Source organism: Schistocerca cancellata, chromosome 5 (assembly GCF_023864275.1).
Source record: "Schistocerca cancellata isolate TAMUIC-IGC-003103 chromosome 5, iqSchCanc2.1, whole genome shotgun sequence".
Lineage (NCBI taxonomy): Eukaryota > Metazoa > Arthropoda > Insecta > Orthoptera > Acrididae > Schistocerca > Schistocerca cancellata.
In genome coordinates, this window is record NC_064630.1 from 593066306 (window position 1) to 593090595 (window position 24290).

General features: G+C 43.8%; 1 protein-coding gene across 1 annotated transcript in view; it reads left to right on the plus strand.

The window, feature by feature from the left end:
• Nucleotides 1–24290, plus strand: part of LOC126187752 (proteasome activator complex subunit 4-like) — a 255098-nt gene that overhangs the window by 171497 nt on the left and 59311 nt on the right. The window contains exons 23-25 of the mRNA XM_049929005.1: nucleotides 31–226; nucleotides 21728–21842; nucleotides 22032–22174. Coding sequence (XP_049784962.1) covers nucleotides 31–226; nucleotides 21728–21842; nucleotides 22032–22174 — 454 coding nt within the window. The remainder of the gene's footprint in view (nucleotides 1–30; nucleotides 227–21727; nucleotides 21843–22031; nucleotides 22175–24290) is intronic.

Genomic DNA, 24290 nt, shown 5'->3' on the forward strand with positions numbered 1-24290 from the left:
TTTACTCTTTACTTTTGACATTTGTTCCAGGGAACTGCAAGTATATGCTCCATCTTCAGATCAACCCAGTCTCAGTAGATCACACGAAGAATTAAGTGATGGAGAAAAAGAAGTTGACATTTTCTTTTCCTCACAAGGAAACATTGACAAGCTTGTTAAATATTTAGCACTTGAAGAAAAGAAAGGAAAGGACAAATTTAATGGCTACAGATTCATTATGTTCAAGGTAAAATAAGTCAGTTATTTCTTTTGTGAAAAATGTTGTTTTGCAATCAGTTGTGGCAATAATTTTTGTGTGATATAGTTTTCATGCAATTGTGGTGATTTTATTTGGTCGGAAGTTCAACATTGCTATACATTAATAAACTTTCTTTCCACTCTATTTCTTTCAGTGTTCCACCTTATGAAACTTCTTTCCCGACTTATAGATGCAGATGAAAAATTACACTCAACTTAGTACAGTTCTTTAGAAATGTTTAGATTATGTTTTGGGAAATAAGTGGAATGTAAAATTCGTAGTAGTGGTAGGAGATATTGTTCTAAGCGCCCCGGCAAAAGGGAAAACTATTATTACCACACAAAGTAATTCAGTCTTCAGCCTCAAACTTTTTCTTCCTTACAGCAGATTTGTGATGGACATAAAAATTCATAGAAGATTGGTTCATCTGAATGTAGAAAATTAGTTGCTGCCCATATTAATTACTGTGAATGATCAATATTTGCTTGGATGCTGGAATCCTTAGAAAAACACAGTTCAGGGTAACAGTGATCTTGAAATTTCTTAAATGGCAGTATCTTGTTTCTTTTGTCTTCTTTATAGTATCTGATCTTAAAGTTGTGTAACTGAAAGCCACACACAGCTTGCTGGACCACGACATACGATGCAGATTTGGTGCTGCTGTCTGGTTAGTGTTAAAGTGGGCAATGTTTTTCAGATTGTTAATTTATTTTTTTTTGTCAGTCAGTAGTCTGTCTGTCGGTGAAATTACTCAGCACAGTATAGAAATTTTCAGAAATGAAAATCCATCTGCAACCAGCAAATATTCAACCACATTGATTTGTTGGAACTGTACCATTCGATTCATATGCAATTTACATATTTGTTGGAAAGAACATCCTGCTTATTGTTAAGAGCTGAGGTATTAAGTAAATTTGCAGTATGTCCAAATAAGAATTCCATTCACATATTTTTTAAAAATTGATTCAGACACATAATGGGGCTTTCCTGTAGACAAGGGGGAAAAAATCTGTGGTATATTCATCACAAAATACAACATTGAAATTTGTTATGAATGAGATGCATATTATTCTGTTAGCTTTAAAATTGATCCAAAAATAGAAATTTCCAATCTATGACTTCTTATTGCATTATTCATTGTACTTGTGAATGAGGAGCCCCTGTATCCTTAGGTCAAAACAGTACATTGTTTCTTATATATTGGAGCACTTGACACACACACGTGTGTGTGTGTGTGTGTGTGTGTGTGTGTGTGTGTGTGTGTGTATGTTTTGCCTTGATTTGATTTGATTTGATTTATGATTTACGTGGGGAGGCAGAAACAACAGTGGTCTTAGCCCACTATTTATTATTCAGTTTCAGTGGTCTTACCCCACTATTTATTATTCAGTTTCAGTGGTCTTAGCCCACTATTTATTATGCAGTTTCATTCCATATGATACTAGTAAAGCCAGTCGGTTCCCTTAAGTAGTAGTAGAAGTAAGAGGAGGAGGAAACCATTTATTAGTTCCTTATTAGACATAATTTCTTCGGGCTATACCAACATAAATATTCTTTCTCTTTTGCCATATAGAGCGTCATATTAGTAGATCAGATGTGCTGTGGTTTCATCCTCAGTTGATCAGCTTACACATGCCGTTAATTCCTGAGTGACCAGGGACCCACAACAAGAATCCCACTGCAAAGGCTGTTAGAGATTTTAGAGCTGCCTGGCTGTCTGAATAATCGGAGATGCTGTGATCCTTGTAGTACATACCCAAGTTCTCCTCTGTGCACACTCTTCATTTCAAGATGATAGAGAAACACAGCAGTCAGTCACCATTCCCTTTCTAGCTTTATTAAAGCAGGATGCAGATTTTGGCTAGTGACTAGCCATTATCATTGCAGTATTTCAGAGTATTTATACATGCCCTAGTATGTCCCCTGGTGTCTGGGCTCATGTCACAATTCATTGCTGCTCTCTGTCATTTTGAAAGTCATATTAAAGTTGTTAAGCACATTACGCTTTTGTAATGGAAGGTAATTTGATGCAGTTGTCATGGCGGAAATTACCAGCTGAAGTACTGCTACCCCAGAGTGCTGCTCTCTCTCTAGTCTATGCTGTGCACCGTATACTACAGTTCCAGCACCTTCATCTGTTTTCACCTGTCATTGAACCAAACTGAATCTCGTGAATGTTGTTGTGGCTGGTTGTTCCACTGCTCCCTTCTTCCAACCATGATACTGAATGTTTTATTGAAGCAGCTGGAAGTTATTGCATGATCAGCTGGCATTTCCAAAAGCATTCCTATATTTGCCACACACACTATATTGATGTGAGATTCTGGATATCTTAATGGAATCCAGTTATTTTCAGTTTTTAACATGTATCCCTCTGCTGCTGCCTTCATTATAACCCAAAGGTGTAATGGTAGCATGTCTAGCATGGGTGGCAGTGGGTGTGCTGCTTGTTCTGCCTGTTACGGCTATGCAAGCCAAACTGTGCACCTTGGCAAGCTCCTTAGCAGTGACCTTATAGGTCTTACTACAGTGGTGCAAATAAAGTACACACTCCTGGTGTTTAGACCCCAGTCTTTACTGCAGGCCGTTATAGTGCTCAAAGAGTACCTTTTGCCTTGGAACACACATTCTTCATGTGAGGGATCAATGATGGTTTCCCATCCAGGCATGTCCCTAGATATTTCACTACTCCCTCTGCTGGTAGGGTTTCATCAAAGAGCTTGAGATTCCAGTACATTTGCTGGAGTTGCTTCCTTGTAAATGGTACTGCAACAGTTTTCTTGGGACTAACCCTTAGATCCTGTTTTCTGCACCAATTTTCCACACTGTGTAGTGCACATTTGTGCCATTGTTCTAACAGTACTAGCAAATTTGCGAAGCATTACTATGACTAAATCATCTGCGTATCCTTGGCAAAAGTAGCCTCTGGTACAGGGTGTCCCACTGAAACCTCCCTGATTTCAAAGACCCAGGGGCAAGGGGGGGGGGGGGGGGGGAAGTAGATACGACAATCAAAAATGCACCACATTGTAGAGCATCTCAGAGACTTTATTTAATTATCATCAACACACCTCTACATGTGAACCATTTATAGCATGAAGAATATTGAGTCTATATTCAATTTCTTGCCAAGTTCTTTGTAACATTTCCTCTGTTATTGTTGCAATCGCATTAGTGATACAGTGCCTCAATGTAGGAATATCTTCCACTTTGGTTGCATACACACGGTCCTTCACAAATCCCCATGTGAAGAAACCAAGCGGTGTAATGTCAGGTGGAGATGGTGACCAGGCAATGGGTTCTCCATGTCTGATCGAATGATCGGGACATTTCCTATCCTGGAACTTGTGAACAGCCATTGACCAGTGTGGTGGAACTCCGTCTTGTTGAAAAATGATGTTGGGTTGCAAGTCTTGTATCTGAGGGTACACAAACTGCTCCAACATGTCCAGATACACTGACTCATTCACTGTCTGTTCCGCAAAGAAGAATGGTCCAACAATCCTGTCGTGCATTAGCCCGCACCAGACGTTTAGTTTAGGGCTATCACAAACATGTTCAATGACAATGTGCAGATTTTGCTAACTCCAAATCCAAACACTATGCCTATTAACCCTTCCTGATAGATGAAAAGTTGCCTCATCTGAGAATAAACATCTTTCCAGGAAGCTGGCATCCATGTCAATATGCTACAGCATATCCACAACAAATTGTTGTCAGCATGGTTTGTCGTTCGGCGTCAGATGTTGCAGAATTTGCACTTTGTAAGCACACACACGATGACGCTGGTAAATACACGATGCAGTGTTGATCAAGGTACATCAAGTTGCCTAGATGCTTGACGAATTGACTTACATAGGCTTCTGAGAAATGTTTGTCTGATGTCCTCCACTGTCTCTTCTGAAACTCCGTAATGTGCACTGCCAGAATGTTTCAGAACACTTCCTGTTGCCAGAAACTTCCTATACCATTCCTTAATTGTTTTTGCATCAGGTGGATGACATTTATACACACAATGATAATTTCTTTGCACAGTAATTGGCAATTTTGTTTCTGCAAACCACACCACTGCTTGCGAGCGCTGCTGTGGATTTGCCATTTTTCCTTCATGTGACCGTGCTGCACTCTGGTGACGATACTTCGCACTTCTGAGGCGGGAATATAAATTCTTTTAGATGCTCTACAATGTGGTGCATTTTTCATTGCAGTATCTACTGTGTTTTTCTCTCCTGGGTCCTTGAAATTGTGGAGGTTTGAGTGGGACACCCTGTATTTAACTCTTCAGTGTGTTCATTCACCACAAGGCACTTAGTTTCACAGTAGTAGTGACAAGGCCCACACTTGTGCCCCCACCCACCCCCCCACCCCTCCCCGGTGGCGGTTGATTACCACTTTCTCATTCGTCATGGAGGCTTCTATCTTTCTTCTACTTAGTGTGGTCGTAATCCACTTTCATATTGTGGTATAAGTGCCATTCTCTTTTGCACCTCCAGTCCTGGATTCAAAGGTCCTAATACCAAAAGCCCCCCTTGATATCCAGGAAGATGCGGAGAACTATTTCTTGAAAATGTAGAGCTTTTTCCACCTTCCGAACAAGTTGAAACGAAGTGCCTTTTCACATGATTTACTCAGATGATATGTGTGTTGGTTTATATGTAGAGGAAACTTAGTTAATCTATTTTTCTTAACACACACATTAACCAGTTTCTCTAATGTCTTTCAGAGAAGGGAAACAGATTGATCGATGTCATATCCTAAACCTTGGTATGATCATTTCTCCCTGGCTTTGGAATGACAACCACCTTAATTGTCCTCCAAGATTTAGAAATGATTCTTCCTGTTAGGCTGGCCGCTATGGCCGAGTGGTTCCAGGCGCTTCAGTCCGGAACCCCGCTGCTGCTACGGTTGCAGGTTCGAATCCTGCCTTGGGCATGGATGTGTATGATGTCTTTAGGTTAGTTAGGTTTAAGTAGTTCTAAGTCTTAGGGGACTGATGACCTCAGATGTTAAGTCCCATAATGCTTAGAGCCATTTGAACCATCTTCCTGTTAGGTCGACACTAAAGAGTCTATGTAGGAATCTAATTAAAGCCCCTTCTACCTGTTGCTTTAAAGCTGGAAAAATTGTGTGTGGATGTGGTGACTTGAATGGTTGAACATTCCCATGGGCCACTGGATGTTTTTGAAACGAACACTGTCTCTGGCAGGTTCCCAGTTTGTCCTTAATTACCGATTACCTGTAAACCAGTGTCTCTCGGGGAGTGACTCCTGGTCTTTGTTGTCTGCCGGAGAGCATTGAGGGAAATGAGTCTTGAGGAGCATGTCCTGCATCTCACTCGCTGTTCTCGTATACTCTTACCATGCTCCTTCCTTAAAGTACCTCCTAAATTAATTAAGACTACTGCAAGTAGCTGTACCTTCCAGTTCGTCACAGAATACCTTCTAGGAAGATAGCTTTGCTTGCTTGATCACAATGTTGTATTTGACAAGGGCCTGTCAATATTTTGCTCATTGTTCTTTTTTCCTAGCAAGTTTGAACCGACTTCTTATCTGCTGCCTTTGAACCTCCAAAATTTTCTACCAGTGTAAATTTCCATTTTTGCACTTCTTGCTGATAGAATTGTTTTCTAAGTATGAGGTTGTAATGGCAGATGTCACTGTGTCTACCATTTCCTCAAAACCTACTGGGTCACTTATCAAAGTTTTGACTTCAGATGAGCATGAGTATAGGTCTCTTGCAAGTCTCAGTTATGGTCATTTAGTACCCATTTCAAGCTCAAACTACATGGGTCAGGATTTCTCCAGTGCCACGTACCTTGCTTGACGTAACTGCCTGTTAGAGTGGACCCAAAAGTTATGTCAGTTATTTCTTCCTTTCCTCTATTCCTGAAGGTAGGTTCCCTACCCCTGTTCAATGGTTCCAAATTACTGTTTAGTAGATATTTGAGTAGGTGAGCATCTGCTGCTACTGGTGTCTCTGTTTCACCACACCAGGTTGTGGGCCAGGGTGTATACGACCCGGGACAACCGGGAAATCCGGGAGAAACCCGGGAATTTTTTCATCCGGGAGAAAACCGGGAAAAACCCGGGAATTTTTCGGAATTCCGGGAATTTTTCATTGTTTTAGCTTTAAGTTAAATTTTTGTAATTTTGACTGCAGAAGTGATTCTCTAGCAAAGAATGTTATTGTATCCTGCTACTGGAGAATGATACTGCAGCAATAAAATATAAACGAGAGGGAAAAAAATAAAACTTTAGTGGCAAAGGAAATGTGCAATTTACAACAACAAACAACCGTGCACGCACAAGCGTCTGCAAATAGCAAAAATATGTCAAAGGACGTAGGGCAAAGACTGTAATTCTTCGTAACAATAAACTGCTTGCCATGAGCATGACGTCACAACTGTTCACATTAGGTTCGTTTGACCAATTGCCAGCTATCTGTTGCGCATGCGCATTTGACTCGCGTATAAGCAGTACCTTCTCCCGCTACTTGAAGTTTGGCTGTTGGCTGTATCGGTAGTAGCAGCAAGCAGCCAGATGCAAACGAGAAATTTTTTTCTCGCGCGCGCTAGCTGCCAGATTCACGCTTGCACAGAGTTGTCTGAGTTGTAGTGGGGTGGGGGTTAACCTCCACATGACCCGTGTTTACGTAAAGTGAATTCGCTGCTTCTCTTCGTGTACTGCTCCCACGTCAAATGAAAACAATACGGATTTTTGTGGCTGGGAGCTGTCAAGTGAATTAAAATACATTCACATAATTACGGAGGGCAAAAATATATTATTAATTTCAGTTTTCTGATTTTATTTCCAAGTTAGTAGCGGTCAAGCATTAATCGCCTTGCAGAACAGTGAAGTTATTTTTGCAAGTTTGCTAAAGAAATTTGGCTTTATTAATCTTTCCGCCGAGGCGATCATTTCACAGTATTGGCTACTTCCAACTGTTCGCTGAATTTCAAGTGCACGTTATCATCTTCTGCCATATATGGCATTATGCCATAATAAAGAACGAAAAATGAGGTCGTAGAGTACTGGTACTCCAAGAAAATTTACATCCCTAAAACCACACTGAAAAGCTTAATATCAGATGGAACCTACTTCATTGTGAATCTGGAAAAAGCCAATTTGCACATCAAGCCGAATTATGCATTTTAGTATGGTTTACGAAATTCCGATGCTCTTGGAGTATCCTCTGATGCACTGTTTCTTTTATGGTGTAATGTAAGCTCTCTTAGTGCTTTATACGCACGAACATACGGGCTTCCTACAACACTGCAGTTGCACACGCACAATTATGCCTGTTTTCTGGTGCTCTCTGGCAACTGGTAAATCGAACCTATTTCTAACAGTCTCCGAATAGTATTGCGAACGGTGGTTAGAAAAGCGTTACTTTCAAAGTAAATTTCTTTTTACGCAAGATGAATTATGTTACGTGTGAGAAAGTGGGATGGATATCTAAATCACAGAGCGTTCGAAACAGAACAGTTTGAGGACCAGCCACTTACAAGAATTTCGAGCCGAGACATTTATGTCATAATTTTAAATTTACTGGCACATTTGTGTGATGTCTCTTAAAGTATAACACACGCAAAAAAATATCAACATTACATGTGAAAGCTTAGCTTCTGTTGTAGCGTGTTAATCTTAGAGACTAACATTATATGTGAAAGCTTAGCTTTTCTAGAAGATATACGGTGCGGCATACATTAATGTAAACCGTTAACTTTTCCTCATGCGTGTTCGCGCTATGTGACCAGTGATCTTGCTATTGGCTGACTATAACACGTGTCCTATGTTCTGAATAGCCGCTGTCATCGGCTGATGAGATCTCGTGGCTTGAGATATGACTCGCTTACAAAAGGACATCGCAGTCTCGGTTTCAACGCTCCGGAAACTAACCCGCTGTGTTTGGTGCAATTCGAATTTATACTTTTGTAATATGAAAATATGCAGCGTATATGTTGATGCAAATCAAAGGTCTTTCCAAAATTTCTCTCCCTTTTTTTTTTTTAATTAAAGGTCTCTCCAAAACCTTCTTTGCCCCGTCGTTTCTTTTTTTTTCCGGGAAGTTCTATGCGATTGTATAAAACGTTAACCATTCAAAGGATTCATAAGTTTTACAGTTCCGAGGGAAAATCTACGGAAAACCTACTGTCACTTAGCACATAAAAAGTGTATTTTAGCCCGGGAAAAACCATATTTTTTAAACGGGGTATCCGGGAGAAATCCGGGAATAATCCGGGAATTTTTTTTCCTTGTCCCTGTATACACCCTGTGGGCATTGGCAACAGAACCAACAAACAGTTGTTCTTTGTGCTGTGAGCAGCTGTCTACCAGTTCACCACTTCATGAGAAGGAGTAGTACTGTCCTCATAAGGAAGACAAGCTGAGGCTTATTTCCTTCATGCTTCCTTCCTCAAGCTATATCGTCCTGATGGTCACTAAGGCCGATTCCATGACTTACCAAACGGGAAAGCACTGGTAGATAGACACAATAAAAAAACACGCAAATACACACACAAGATTTCAAGCTTTCGCAACCAATGGTTGCTTTGTCAGGAAAGAGGGAAGGAGAGGGAAAGACGAAAGGATGTGGGTTTTAAGGGAGAGGGTAAGGAGTCATTTCAATGCCGGGAGCGGAAAGACTTACCTTAGGGGGAAAAAAGGACAGGTATACACTCCCGCGTGCGCGCGCACACACACACACACACACACACACACACACACACACACACACACATCCATCCAAACATATACAGACACAAGCAGACATATTTAAAGGCAAAGAGTTTGGGCAGAGATGTCAGTTGAGGCTGAAGTGCAGAGGCAAAGATGTTGTTGAATGACAGGTGAGGTATGAGTGGCGGCAACTTGAAATTAGCGGAGGTTGAGGCCTGGTGGATAACGGGAAGAGAGGACATACTGAAGGGCAAGTTCCCATCTCTGGAGTTCTGATAGGTTGGTGTTAGTGTGCACATCTTGACACAGTGTTACACCGTCCGGGTTATCTGGATACTTCCCACTAACACCAACCTATCAGAACTCTGGAGATGGGAACTTGCCCTTCAATATATCCTCTCTTCCCGTTATCCACCAGGCCTCAACCTCCGCTAATTTCAAGTTGCCGCCACTCATACCTCACCTGTCATTCAACAACATCTTTGCCTCTGCACTTCAGCCTCAACTGACATCTCTGCCCAAACTCTTTGCCTTTAAATATGTCTGTATATGTCTGTATATGTGTGGATGGATATGTGTGTGTGTGTGTGTGTGTGTGTGTGTGTATTCCTGTCCTTTTTTCCCCCTTAAGGTAAGTCTTTCCGCTCCCGGCATTGGAATGACTCCTTACCCTCTCCCTTAAAACCCACATCCTTTCGTCTTTCCCTCTCCTTCCCTTTTTCCTGACGAAGCAACCGTCGGTTGCGAAAGCTTGAATTTTGTGTGTGTGTTTGTGTTTGTTATTGTCTCTGTCAATGTACCAATGCTTTCGTTTGGTAAGTTACATCATCTTTTTTTTTTAGATATATTTTTCCCACGTGGAATGTTTCCCTATATATATAATCACACACACACACACTACTGGCCATTAAAATTGCTACACCATGAAGATGACGTGCTACAGACGCAAAATTTAACCGACAGGAAGAAGATGCTGTGATATGCAAATGGTTACCTTTTCAGAGCATTCACACAAGGTTGGCACCAGTGGCGACACCTACAACGTGCTGATATGAGAAAAGTTTCCAACCGATTTCTCATACACAAATAGCAATTTATCGGCATTGCCTGGTGAAACGTTGTTGTGATGCCTCGTGTAAGGAGGAGAAATGCGTACCATCATGTTTCCGACTTTGATAAAGATCGGATTGTAGCCTATAGCGATTGCGGTTTATCGTATTGCGACATTGCTGCTCGCGTTGGTCAAGATCCAATGACTGTTAGCAGAATATGGAATCGGTGCGTGCAGGAGGGTAATATAGAACGCTGTGCTGAATCCCAATGGCCTCGTATCACTAGCAGTCAAGATGATAGGCATCTTATCCACATGGCTATAACAGATTGTGCAGCCACGTCTCGATCCTTGAGTCAGCACATGGTGACGTTTACAAGACAACAACCATCTGCACGAACAGTTCGACGAGGTTTGCAGCAGCATGGACTATCAGCTCAGAGACCATGGGTGCGGTTACCTTTGACGCTGCATCACAGACAGGAGCGCCTGCGATAGTGTACTAAACGACGAACCTGGGTGCACGAATGGCAAAACGTAATTTTTTTGGATTAATCCAGGTTCTGTTTATAGCATCATGATGGTCACATCCGTGTTTTGCGACATCGCGGTGAACGCACATTGGAAGCGTGTATTCGTCATCTCCATACTGGCGTATCATCCGGCGTGATGGTATGGGGTGTGAAATATGCTCACTATTTTTATATACGAGGGTTATTCCAAAAGTAAGGTCCGATCGGTCGCGAAATGGAAACGACTATGAAAATCCGATAAAGCTTTGCACAGATGTGTTGGGTAGTGTCTCTAGTATAACCCCAGTTAGCATCACGTCGCTCTTCTCATTTCTGAGCTCGCAGTGAGTGCGTAAAGATGTCTAGAAAATAGTGTCTGCCGCCAAGTACGAGGGCCTGGTGAGAAATTTCCCCTGAAGCTATGCAGCCAACATTACATAACTGTCGTGTTGTTTCGTCTTCACGACAATTCTCAGCCGCATTCTGCAGGGGCAATGAAGATGCTCCTGCACCGTTTTCAAATGGAAATGTTAGATTACCCACAATACAGTCTGCAATTGTCTCCCCCTGAGTTTCATCTCTGGTCACATGAACCGCTGTATTTGACGACAACATTTTGACACAGACAACGAGGTGTAGGCCAGCGTGGAGAATTGGCGGAAAGCACTGGCGGCTGCCTTCTATTATGAGGCTATTGAAAAGTTGGTACAACGCTATGACAAAAGTCTAAGTCAGAACGGCGACTACGTAGAGAAGTAGCTGAAAGGTGTAGCTAATTGTTACAAGTAAAACATTTCTGATGTTCACTGTGGTTTCAATTTGGCAATCAATCGGACCTTACTTTTGGAATAACCCTCGTACTTGAATTTAGCATATTTCGTGAAAGTATGATTCCATAATGCTGTTTCGTCGGCTGCGGAAATGTCCTGGTTCAATGCGTTTGCCTCATTTTTGGTGCTTCAAATACCATTTCTCCAAATGTGCTTCCTTCTTGATGTTTATATAAAAAGTATTAGAATATCTCATTTTTTACTGGTCACTTGCAAATTATTATTACGGGGACCTGCACATTGTTCCACCGTCACACACCGAGAGTTTACTACCGACTGACTACGGTCAAAGACGACTCCATGTCAAAGACATTTCACACAACACACAAGCTTCCACTTGTAACCAGTCTCTTTGATATTCTTCATCACATCTTCTAATATTAATCAATATGCTGTCACTCTCGAACATATAAGCAAATTAGCATAAAATAAGGCAAATTACAATTCACAAAAAATATTCTGACAAAAATATAAGAAAACATTTTCAACCTCCCTCATTAGATTTGGTATCGACAAATCCGGTAGAAAATAACACATCTCCCAGATCCATTACTGGTGCCATTGGTTACACGTCTCTGTCACCTGTTGTTCGCATTGACGGCACTTTGAACAGTGGACATTACATTTCAGATGTGTTACGACCCGTGGCTCTACCCTTCATTCGATCCCTGTGAAACGCTACATTTCAGCAGGATAATGCATGACCACATGTTGTAGGTCCTGTACGGGTCTTTCTGGATACATGAAGTGTTAAATTGCTACCCTGGCCAGCAAATTCTCCAGATCTCTTACCAATTGGAAACGTCTGGTCAGTGGTGGCCGAGCAACTGGCTTGTCACAATACGCCAGTCACTACTCTTGATGAACTGTGGCATTGTGTTGAAGCTGCATGGGCAGCTATACCTGTACACGCCATCCAAGCTCTGTTTGACTCAATGCCCAGGCGTATCAAGGCCGTTATTACGGCCAGAGGTGGTTGTTCTGGGTACTGATTTCTCAGGATCTATGCACCCAAATTGCATGTAAATGTAATCACATGTCAGTTCTAGTATATTTGTCCAATGAATACTCATTTATCATCTGCATTTCTTCTTGGTGTAGCAATTTTAATGGCCAGTAGTATACATATAAAATTCCTGGATCAAGGCCATGTCCAACTCCTCTCTTCACAGATGATGACTGAAGGTGACAGGTGCCCCTTTCGGAGTAGCAAGTTTATTGCAAAACTTTCAGCCTACTACTTGCTGCCATAGTCACTTCAAATGTCTGTGATTACTCTGTCGGTAACCCGTGAGAACCTTAAGTTGAATTTCAGATCCTGTCCTCACAGTGCCATCAGGGATTTTTCACAGAGTTCCACTGCATGGGTTTGTCCATCCGATATAACCATTAGTTTCACTACCCTCTGGTCCTCTGTCAAGATCTTCTAGTTCTGTACCCCTACTTTCCCAGACAGTGTCTGAGAAGGGTACCCTTAAGAACTTTATGTACCCAAATTGGTAACTTTGTGGCCTTAGAAGAGCTCAGCTGATTTATTGACCAACAGATCTGCCTCCTCCCACAGAGGGATCTTGGGCACCTTCTTCGGATGCCAATCCACTGTTCCCATCCCTTTGCAGTCAAAGATAAGAGCCCCCTTATCTAAATAGACCCTCCTGAATTTGGGTCTGGACTTGCATCCTCCTCAGTCTTCTCAGAGAAAGCCATGTGAAGAAGCTCGACATGTTGGAGTTAATGATGAGTGAATATCCTTGTTGGATAAACGCCATCCTAAATACCAAGACTGCAGTACTATAGGTCTGTTTCTCTACTTCTTGCTTCACCTGTTTATCTTGAGAAGTGGAAGTGTTACTCTCTTCCTTTGTTCTCATGTTTTCTGTCTTATAGGTAGAAGAGTTTGATTAATCCCTTCACTCTGAGACTTTCTTTTTTTGGAGACCTTTTAATCCCCCCCCCCCCCCCCCCTCCTCCCCCTCAATTTTCATTTAGGAAGACATTCTTTATGTTCCTGAGAAGTTTCCTTCTTTGAACTTCAAACAAGGATTTGATCTTGACCTGGCCCAACTTCTCAGTGACAATTTCCACTTTCGGACAGGTCTGTTACTTGACCGAAGTGTGGAAACAGCGTTCAGCGATTCCAGCACCTATGCTTGGGAGTTTTTAGGTCTCATTGAGTCGCTCAGTTTCTGTTTTGTTTTGCTCTGTGTTCTCCATTTTGGTTCGACGAGAATTGTGGATTTATTCAGATGACACCGAGGAATCCCTGTTGTGCAAGGCTATTTACTGAGGGAGATAGCTCAGTATCCCCGAGACTCTCTTAATGGCACACGTTCCCACGTGCTTTGCACTACTCAGCACATATTGCATTGCACCTTGGTTTGGGTATATGGGGAAATGGGAAAGGACTATGGGAGTGGATGTGGGAGAGATGGAGCATTGTGGGACACTCTTCATCTGGTTCATATGTGAGATCTGTTCAACATGGGAAACCCTGCCAGTAGCTGTGCTACTACCAGAACAGCCGTCGGCATCTTGCGAGCACATAAGCCTCTCTGCCCGCACGGACAGTTCTTCTACAAGGTGATGTACCCCAGAGAGGTTCGGACAGATTTAGTGACGACATCTTAAAGAGACTGCTTAAATCACTCATGCAATCCATTCTAAAATATTGCTCAAGTTTGTGAGACCCATACCAGATAGGACGAACAGCGGATATTGAACATATACAGAGAAGGGCAGCCTGAATGGTCACAGGTTTGTTTAATCCAGGGGAGAGTGGCACAGAGATACAGAAGGAATTGAAGTGGCAGACACTCAAAGAAAGTCGTGAACTATCCCAAGAAAGTCTATTAACGAAGTTTCAAGAACCAGCTTTAGTTATTATTCTAGGGATATACTACAACCCTAAAAGGAGTCTCTCACTTTTCGGCCCTATGAGTTCAGGTCCCATTCTGTGGTTTGACCTGCCACTTTCAAAATTCTTCAGAAGTGTGGGCCATATGGGGAAGGACGCCTTATGTGGTGTACAAGTTATCCATAGTACCCTTAGATTCACTCTCCTGAATCTCTTGTCATGGCTTTTCTGCGATTCAGCTATTTGGGAGAGGACACTTTCCGGGGTATGTCATCTTCTTCTGTTGTCTCCTGTCCTCTTTCATCCCCATGACAATAATGGATTTCTCTGCACCCAAATACCACTAAGTCATCTCTTGCTGGTGACTGTACGGCGTCAGCAGTCTCTAAGACGGGCAAGATCGAATACAGTGCCAAAAGGTATGACCCTACATCATTTCCCTCCCTCACTGCACCATGGAAGGAAGGTAGGGCTACAAAATGGAGAAAGCCATATTCGCCTCAATTTTTAGTCTGTACCAGAACTGATGGGGACTCCTTTCTACTTATAAAGCCTCAAGTTTTCATTGAACACCTTGAGGATAAAGTTTCGAGAAGTGATAGCGGTGTCCAAGATGCAAAATGGCGCAGTCTTGTTCCAGACAGCATCCCCAGCCCAATCCTGGGCGTTACTCGCCTGTGACGAGCTGCGTGATATTCCTGTTTCTGTAACTCCCCATAAAAGCCTCAACATGGTCCAGGGGATCATTTTCCACTGCGATCTCCTCTTGCAGGCTGACAATGATCTCCGCGCCGATTTAGAACGGCAGGGTGTTCATTTCATGTGACGCATTTACAGGAGACCCAACGACAACAGGGTTGAACTGGTGCCTTCATCTTGGCCTTTGAGGGCGATTCATTGCCTGAAAGGGTTAAGGTGATGGTTTACCACTGTGACATTAAACCATGTGTCCCTCCCCCTATGCGATGCTTTAAGTGCTGGAAGTTTGAGCGCATGTCGTCCCACTGCACTTCCAGTGCCACATGTCAAGACTGCGGACATCCACTGCACCCAGATACTCCATGTGCGCCTCCTCCCACTTGCATCAACTGTGGAGAGCACCACTCCCCCTGCTCGCCAGGCTGCCCAGTACTCCAAAAGGAGTGGAAAACCATGGAGTAAAAGACCCTGGACCAGTTGACTTACACAGAGGTTAAACATAAATTTGAAAGATTACACCCTATTCGGTTGACATTAACATATGCTGCAGCTATGTCACCATTGCCGTCCCAAGTGCCAGTGGTTCCTCACTCTGTGCCACGAACAGTTGGCCCTGTGGGTGACCAGAATACATCCACCCCCTTGGTGGTAGGGGCCAAATCTTCCTCCGTTGCTCCCAGAGCACCTACTTTGAGAGCAATGTCTTCCCCCCCCACCCCCCAAATGCAGGAGACATCAGTCCCCTCCCCCCTGCCGGAGAAGCAACAGCCTCCTCCTGCTCCTCTCGTGCAGAAGGGGTCCTTTGGGGCCCTCTCTCCGAAGGTATCCACTAATGCAAGGCGGACACTCACCAGCGGCTCGAGGAGCCAAAAGCTGCTGGACAAAGAGCTTCACGGTATTCCTCTGTGCCTTGAAGCTGCTTTAGAGAAGTCCTCCCAGCAAGCCCCTAGAGAGAAGTGAGAGGGCAAGCAAACAAAGAAGTCTGCTAAGAAAAAGGATACTCAGGTGGCCCCAAAACCACCACTACCTACCAGTTCTGCACCTGAGGATGCGCTGGAGATCTTAGTGTCCCCTGGAGACCTGGATCTCGCTGATGCCTCATCCACCATAGAAATGGCTACAAATATTCAATTGGTGGCAGCAGGTGGCCCTGAGGGATAACCTGCCTCCTTGCACATTTCATGCCTTACCAGCCTCACAATGACGTCATCCTCCAGTGGAATTGCGGCAGTTTTTTCCACCACTTGGGTGAGCTACAGCAACTCTTAAGCTCTACACCTGCTTTCTGCATTGCCCTCCAGGAAACCTGGTTCCCAACAATGCGGACACCTGCGCTCTGCGGCTATAGGAGATATTAAAAGAACCGTAGTGACTATAATAGAGTGTCAGGTGGAGTTCGTCTATGTCCTGAACTCAGTATGCAGTGAACCTGTGCCTCGTCAAACCCCACTTGCAGCTGTGGCTGTCAGGATAAGGACGACACAGGAAATAACTGTCTGCAATGTATATCTTCCTCCAGATGGTGCAGTACCCCTGAACGCATTGGGTGCAATGATTGATCAACTCCCTAAACCTCTCCTACTTTTGGGAGATTTTCACGCTCGTAACCCCTTGTGTGCTTACTGGCCGAGGCAGAGATGTCAAAAATTTACTGACACAACTCGACCTCTGCCTCTTAAATACAGGTGCCCCCACGCCATTGATCTTTCGGGTTGCAGTCCTGACCTTCTTCCATCTATCTCCTGGAGAGCACATGACGACCTGTTTAGTAGTGACCACTTCCCCATCTTCCTGTCACTGCCCCGGCGTCAGGCCCATAGATGCCTGCCCAGATGGGCTTTAAACAAGGTAGACTGGGATACTTTCACTAATGCTGTCACCATTGAATCTCTCCCATGTGGTAACATCGATGTGGTGGTTGAGCAGTTAACAACAACAATCGTTTCTGTGACAGAAAACGTGATCCCTCGTTCTTTAGGGTGTCCCCGGCAAAGGATAATGCCTTGGTGGTTGCCTGAAGTTGCTGAGGCAGTTAAGGAGCGTCGGCGAACTCTACAGTGGCATAAGCGGCACCCTTTCCTGGAACACCTCATAGTCTTTAAACAGCTCTGTGCCCGCATTCGCCTGCTTACCAAAAGATGGAAACAGGAGTGTTGGGAGAGATATGTCCTGACCATTTTGTGTCATACGTCACCTTCCCAACTCTGGGAAGGTTCAAACAAGTTTTTGGGTACCAGACCCCAACAGGTGTTCCCGATGTTAACATAAATGTTGTATTATCTATCGACGCAAACGTGATTGCCGAGCACTTTGCTGAGCGTTATGGTCGTGCCTCTGCATTGGAGAATTACCCCTCAGCCTTTCGCACTCTCAAACAGCAGATGGAAGGGAAAGCCCTCTCATTCACTACACAGCTCAGTGAATCCTATAATGGCCCATTTACAGAGTGGGCGTTCCTCAGTGCCCATGCACATTGCCCTTACACAGCTCCTGGGCCAGATCGGATCCAATCAGATGATTAAACATCTGTCATCTGACTACAAGCGACATCTCCTCATGATCTTCAACTGGGTCTGGTGTGATATCATCTTTCCATCACACTAGCGGAAGATCACCATCATACCAGTGCTTAAACCCAGCAAAAACCCACTTGATGTGGATAACTATCAGCCCATCGACCTCACCAACATTCTTTGTAAGCTGCTGGAACATATGTTGTGTCAGTGGTTGGGTTGGGTCCTGGAGCTCCGTGCCAGGCGGTTTCTGCCTGGGTTGCTCTACCTCTGATAATCTTGTCTCCCTCAAGTCTGCCATCCGAACAGCCTTTTCCAGACACCAATACCTTGTTGCTGTCTTCTTTGATTTACGAAAAGCGTATGACACCATCTGGTGACATCATATCCTTGCCACATTATATGTGGCCTGCTCCTGATTATTATCCAGAATTTCCTGTCGCTTCATACTTTCTGTGTCCAAGTTGGTGCCTCCCATAGCTCCCCCATGTCCAGGAGAATGGGGTCCCACAGTGCTCTGTATTGAGTATATCTCTATTTTTAGTGGCCATTGACAGTCTAGCAGCAGCTGTAGGGCCGTCCATCTCACCCTGTCTGTATGCAGATGACTTCTGCATTTTGTACTGCTCCACCAGTACCGGTATTGCTGAGCGGCGCCTCCAGGGAGCAGTCTAAAGGTGCAGCCGTGGGCTCTAGCCCACGGCTTCCAGTTTTTGGCCGCAAGGTCGTGTGTTATGCACTTCTGTCAGCATTGTACCATTCATCTGGAACCAGAACTTTACCTTACTGATGATCCCCTCACTGTAGTGGAGACATATTGATTGTTAGGACTGGTTTTTGACTCCTGATTGACTTTGCTTCCTCACATTCGTCAGCTTAAGCGGAAGTGCTGTCAGCACCTCAATGCCCTCTGCTGCCTGGGCTACACCAACTGGGGTGCAGATCGCTCTATGCTGCTGCAGCTCTACAGAGCCCTTGTTCAATCCCGCATTGACTATGGGAGTCTGGTTTATGGTTCGGTGGCGCCCTCAGCATTGTGTTTACTCAACCCAGTGCGCCACTGTGGCATTTGACTAGTGATGGGAGCTTTTAGGACGAGTCCGGTGACCAGCGTCCTGGCGGAGGCTGGAGTCCCTCCATTGCAGGTCAGGCATGCTGAACTGCTCGCCAGTTACATTGCACACGTTCATAGTTCTCCTGCTCATCCAAATTACCGTCTCCTTTTCCCACCCACAGTGGTTCATCTCACGCATTGGTGGCCCAGGTCAGGGCTTACAATTGCAGTTCATGTCCAATCCCTTCTATCTGAACTAGAGTCCTTGCCTTTACCACCTATACTCAAGGTCCATGGTGTACACCTAGGCTGCAGCTTCACCTGGACCTTTTACAAGGCCCAAAGGACTCAGTTCACCCCACGGCTCTCCACTGTCACTTCCTCTCGATTTTTGACTTGTACTGAGGCCATGAAGTGGTTTACATCGATGGCTCGATGGCTGATGGTCACGTCGGCTTTGTGTATGTCCATGTAGGACATATTGAACAGCATTCCTTGCCTGATGGCTGCAGTGTTTTCATTGCAGAGCTGGTGGCTATACCTCATGCTCTTGAGCTCATCCATTCATGCCCAGGGGAGTCGTTTCTTCTGTGTACTGACTCCTTGAGCAGCCTACAAGCTATCAACCAGCCCTACCCTTGTCATCCTTTGGTAGCGACCATCCAGGAGTCCATCTATGTCCTGGAACAGTCCTGTCGTTCAGTGGTGTTTGTCTGGACCCCAGCACATGTCGGAATCCCAGGCAATGAACTTTCTGACAGGCTGGCCAAACAGGCTACACAGAAACCGTTTATGGAGATTGGAATTCCAATAACTGACCTATGTTCGTTTTACGCCGCCAGGTTTTTCGGCTTTGGGAGATGGAATGGCAGAGTGTCAGTACGCACAACAAGCTGCTTGTCATTAAGGAGACTACGAATGTGTGACAGTCCTCCATACGGGCCTCTTGCAGGGACTCTGTGGTTCTCTGCCAGCTCTACATTGGCCATGCTTGGGCGATTCACGGCTACCTCCTGCTCCATGAAGACCCGCCTCAGTGTCGATGTGGCACCCGGTTGACAGTGGCCCATATTCTGGTGCACTGTCCCACTTTGACTGCCCTGTGACGAAGTCTTCGGTGACTGAACTTGTTGCCGCTAATTTTATCTTACAACGCCTCATCGGCTGATATAGTTTTATGTTTTATTCATGAGGGTGGGTTTTATCATTTGACCTAAGTTTTAGCGCATGTTCTTTTCTCCGTCTCTGTCCTCCAACCTAGGGATTTTAGGGTGGAGGGTTAGATGTGTTGCAGAGCGGCTGGCTTCACCTTCTTATTCTCATGGTCAGCCAACCATGGTAATCTGTTTTGTCGTCTTAATCTCTTCTGCCTGTTTCTTGTTTTTCTGTGGTTTTCTTGTCGCCTTTTGTCCCTTTAAGTGTTTGTTACCCTTCCGTCATTCTTGTGGCTTTTCCTTTCCCTCCGTTTTGTGTTGTCAGTTGTGCTTGTTTTATTCTCACCCTTGTGGCATTGTTTTATTCGGAACAAGGGACCGATGACCTAGTAATTTGGTCCCTTCCCCTCTCTTTAAACAAACCAACCAATCAGTCATTCTTCCCACACTACATACGCAAATGGAACAGGAAGAAACCCCAATGAATGGTTCAGTGGGACATACCCTCTGCTATGCATCTCATGATTGGTGGCAGAGTATAGATGTAGAGGTACATATAACATGAGATGGGTTACTTTCCAACTCTTGCACATAATGGGAATTTTTCATAGACTTGGGGCAAGGGGAGGCTTCTGTGTGTCTTAAGATATGTTACACATTCATCAGAAAATACTGTTCTGACTTGTGTTGTGAATGAGAGGCATGTCATATTGATACACTTGACAAGTAGCCAAAAATAGAAATTTACAGTGTATGAATTATCATTGAATTATTCAACGTACATTGCATCTGAGAAGCTGTTTTATCCCTAGAAATTTACAGTGTATGACTTCTTATTGAATTATTCAATGTACATTGCATCTGAGAATCTATTTTAGTTATAAAAACTACGTATCCATTGGATCTCTGTGTGAATCGTTGGCCTTACACAGGAACTTACATCTCTCTATGTCCTCGACATCTTGTGGAGGTATCACAAGTTAAGCTTCATGAGGCTTTCTCAACACTTTCATGCAGTACTTAATTAGTACTGTATCGACATTGAACCACATAGGACACGATTATTCCCCCTGATGAATTTTCTGGCACGGTAATGTGTAGGTTTCGTAGTCGCCATTTCAGTGGGGCTGGAGATGTTGCTGAATCATGCCCAATCAAGCAGCCATGAAATTGTTCATTAAGAACAGCATTTTCAGCGTGCCAAATAATAATTTTCATTCACATACCCTTCAGAAAAATATGCTCTGAACAGGTAGCAAGATAACTTTCCAATGTATATCATAACATGAAGTGGATTTCTTTCTAACTTTTGCACATAAAAGGGATTGGTCTTTGACCAGAAAACCACTATTCTCATGAGTTAACTGTAATACGTCACAAATTCATAAGATTTGAAAATTGTGCCAACAAAGCATGGCAAGCTGAAATTTTCTTCTGTAGGTTATTGACAGTTAATTCATTCACAAGCATTCGTCTAAATCCTTTAATTTTCAGTTTAATGTGTTCATGCATTGTTGACTGTGGTTCCTAAAGTTTAGCTGCTGTGTTTTGAATAGAATTCTTGGAAACTGTTAGATTCATTGAGTGATGATGACACTTGGCTCTTGCATTTTCTTATGTCCACTACATGGCATCTCTTTGGCACTGCCTGAAACAAAAAGCATGTTTCTTCCAATCAGGCAGAATTGAGTTATGAGTTATTACCTCACCAGATTGATCTTTAAAGACACTCATTTCCTGTGTCATCATTTGCCCTGTCTATGGACGTTCATGCACCCACACACAGGCTACTAATTGCTCCTGAATAAAGTAAATGTGTCTGGTCACATTAGCCATGGTTTCACAGCTGAAACAATACAGTACAGACAGTGTACTTTCATGAGCTACAAAGCAGGTATGCCAATAAAACAACTACTAGTGTCACGAATTGTACAAAATAATGGGGCATGGGTGTGCTTGGACACCATATGTATCTGTAACAGGTATGAGATTTGTACCTGTAAGTTTCATTAGAGTTTACGCAATCCATGAAAATTCATCAAGTGATGTTTAAGTTTTATTTGGACTAAACTTGTGTAAATGATGTTTTTGAGTTGTAAAATGCGGTCTCATTTTGCTTGAGTAGTATGTTGTGTACTTTACAGGGTTTGTTTCGGAATCATGGAGATGCATATTTGAGGTATTTCACCCATCACCTGGAGGAGCTGGTGGCTGATAAAAATGAAAGTAGTCAACGCTGTGCAGCAGAAATTATAGCAGGTAAGAGATTCATTCCAGTAAGAAAGTTTTAGAAACTTATTTGCAGAGGCAAACAAGAATTGACAGACTGCTATGATTCCAATTTTTTGTTTTTGAGTTTTAAATTTTTTATTTTAATAACATTTCTGCTGCTTTTGTGTCCAACTTTAGATGAAGCACATTATATTTTAAGCTTTTTATGTGCCTTAGGAATTATTCGAGGTTCGAAACATTGGCCTTTTGAGAAGGTATCTTCAATGTGGAAATTTTTGTCTCCGGTCATTGAAACTGCATTGTCAAACATGACGGAAGAAACTGTTGGAGACTGGGGTGTCTGTTTTGCCACTGCTTCTGTAAGTTGTGTAAAATTTTAATAGAAACTAATAAATTTTGTCATTTTCTAAATACCCCCACTATTATTTTGATTTTTCTCTTGTTCAGAGGTATTTTCTATTCTATTAAATTTTGATTTCATATGCAAGACCTGTACGGTGTGTAGAATGTGAAGGTAGTCTAGATGTTCTGCACTTACAAGCAAAGTATGTAATAGAACAAACAACTCCCCACTAAAACAGTGCAGTCAAAGCACTGTTCCAATTTTGTAGAAATCTGCAGTTATGAGCACAATTTATTTGGCTTATTACACTGACACAATAGAAACACACAGTAAAATCAGTAATGTATGAGTTCGATGTCACACAAATAAGCCGACCAATGTTAAAGTCCATATGTAGTCCAAAATCAAAGTGGAAGTCATCAGCAGATAGTGACCGATACAGTGAATCTTCCATAAAGCGAGTACATAAGAGAATACATTACCTGTGCGGCAAGTGCATAGTTATAGCCAGTCAATGGTCACGGGGTCCTGCAAGGTGACATGACATGAGCTCCGGGGATGTGTCCTCTTCCCGATGTGTTTCTTGCAGAGACAGTTCATAGATTGCAGCACTACGATTGGTGAGGGCTGGAGGAAAGGATTGATGTCTGCCAGCGGTAACAGCTCTATGTCGCCATCAGAGTCTGCTACTACACTCCTATCCCATAGATGCCACATAGGTGCAGAAGTGGCCCAACTTGTGCTAGCTCCACTTAGGGTGTGGGGACACCACCACTGGAGCTGAAGCCAGAAAGTCCTGGATCTCCACCTCGATGACTTCCAGCGGCGCAGGTGGTGCTGGAGTCCAGTCAATGATGAAAAGGTCATCAGGGGCCCGGCATTGATTGCAAAGGGGAGGAGTTGCCTGTGGCTTACAAAGCTGCGGCTGCAGGTTGTACTCACCAGAGGGGCACGCTCGTAGTATCCTGAGGTGCAGCTGGTTCTGGTGGTGCTCCAGAGGTGACTCTCTGGTGGCCTTGTAGAACCTGGGTGATGGTTGGTACCCATGTCAGATGGCATCCAAACAATTGGACTCACACCAGAGTGCCAGCCTAGTTTTGGGGATGGACCGGGGACCAGGAAAGATGAGGGTCTGATGGTAAGAGCAGAGCAGAGAGAGAGAGAGAGAGAGAGAGAGAGAGAGAGAGAGAGAGGAGGGAGGTGCAAGGCTGCCATTGGGGAGCAATTCAACAGGGATCTTCCCTGAAATTCAGGTGGCCAAGAACAAGGTGAGGATATTGTCTGATGATGATATGGATTGTGCCAGGGCTCCCATCTTCTCTTTCCAAGTCCATACCATGTGTTCCACTTACCCGATGGACTGAGAGTGAAGTGTTACTGTTAGGTATCATATCCCACATTCTTCACAGGATCTGGAAAACTGAGCAGAGGAAAACTGGAGGGCCATAGTCTGAGTGACAGTTGGTGTTTGCCATTGTCATGGAGCCCTTGGGACAGATATACAGAAATTTGGAGTACGAGTCTACCACAACCTACCTCATCCGATGTAAGGGAGGACCAGCAAAGCCTTTGTGGAGGCTCTACCAAGGGCTCGATGGTGACAAGCATGAGAACACTTTGAGGGGTGCAGATTGCTATTGTGAACACTTTGTGCAAGACTTGCCCTTGGCCTCGATGCTTGTGTTGATGACTGTTCAGTATGCCTGGTGGCGTCTGTTGCATGTGGGATATACTCCAGTAATCTACATATAGGAAGACATGAACCGTGGGGTGCAGAGCCCGGGAAATAACGACCCAAGGTGGATCATGTTCTATTTGCTGCAGAGAACACCATAAGAGAGTAACAGCTGGTGTTTCAAGGAAGAGGAATGTTCCGAGCCAGTCACATTCCTCCGCTTAGATATGTGGTGGCCACCCATATTTAACTCACTTCGTTACTGTACCGAGATTAGGATCTGCTCTTGTCTGGGCTGCAATCAGTGTAGCACCAAGGGTAAAGTCATGCAGGCCCAATGTAGAGTCTGAATCCAGGTGAAAGACGACAACTTGCTAGGTGTCAAATTCCAGATCAGGGCCAACTGGAAGCTGGAACAAAGCATCGGAGTATGCGTGGTGTCTGGTTGGCTGAAAGA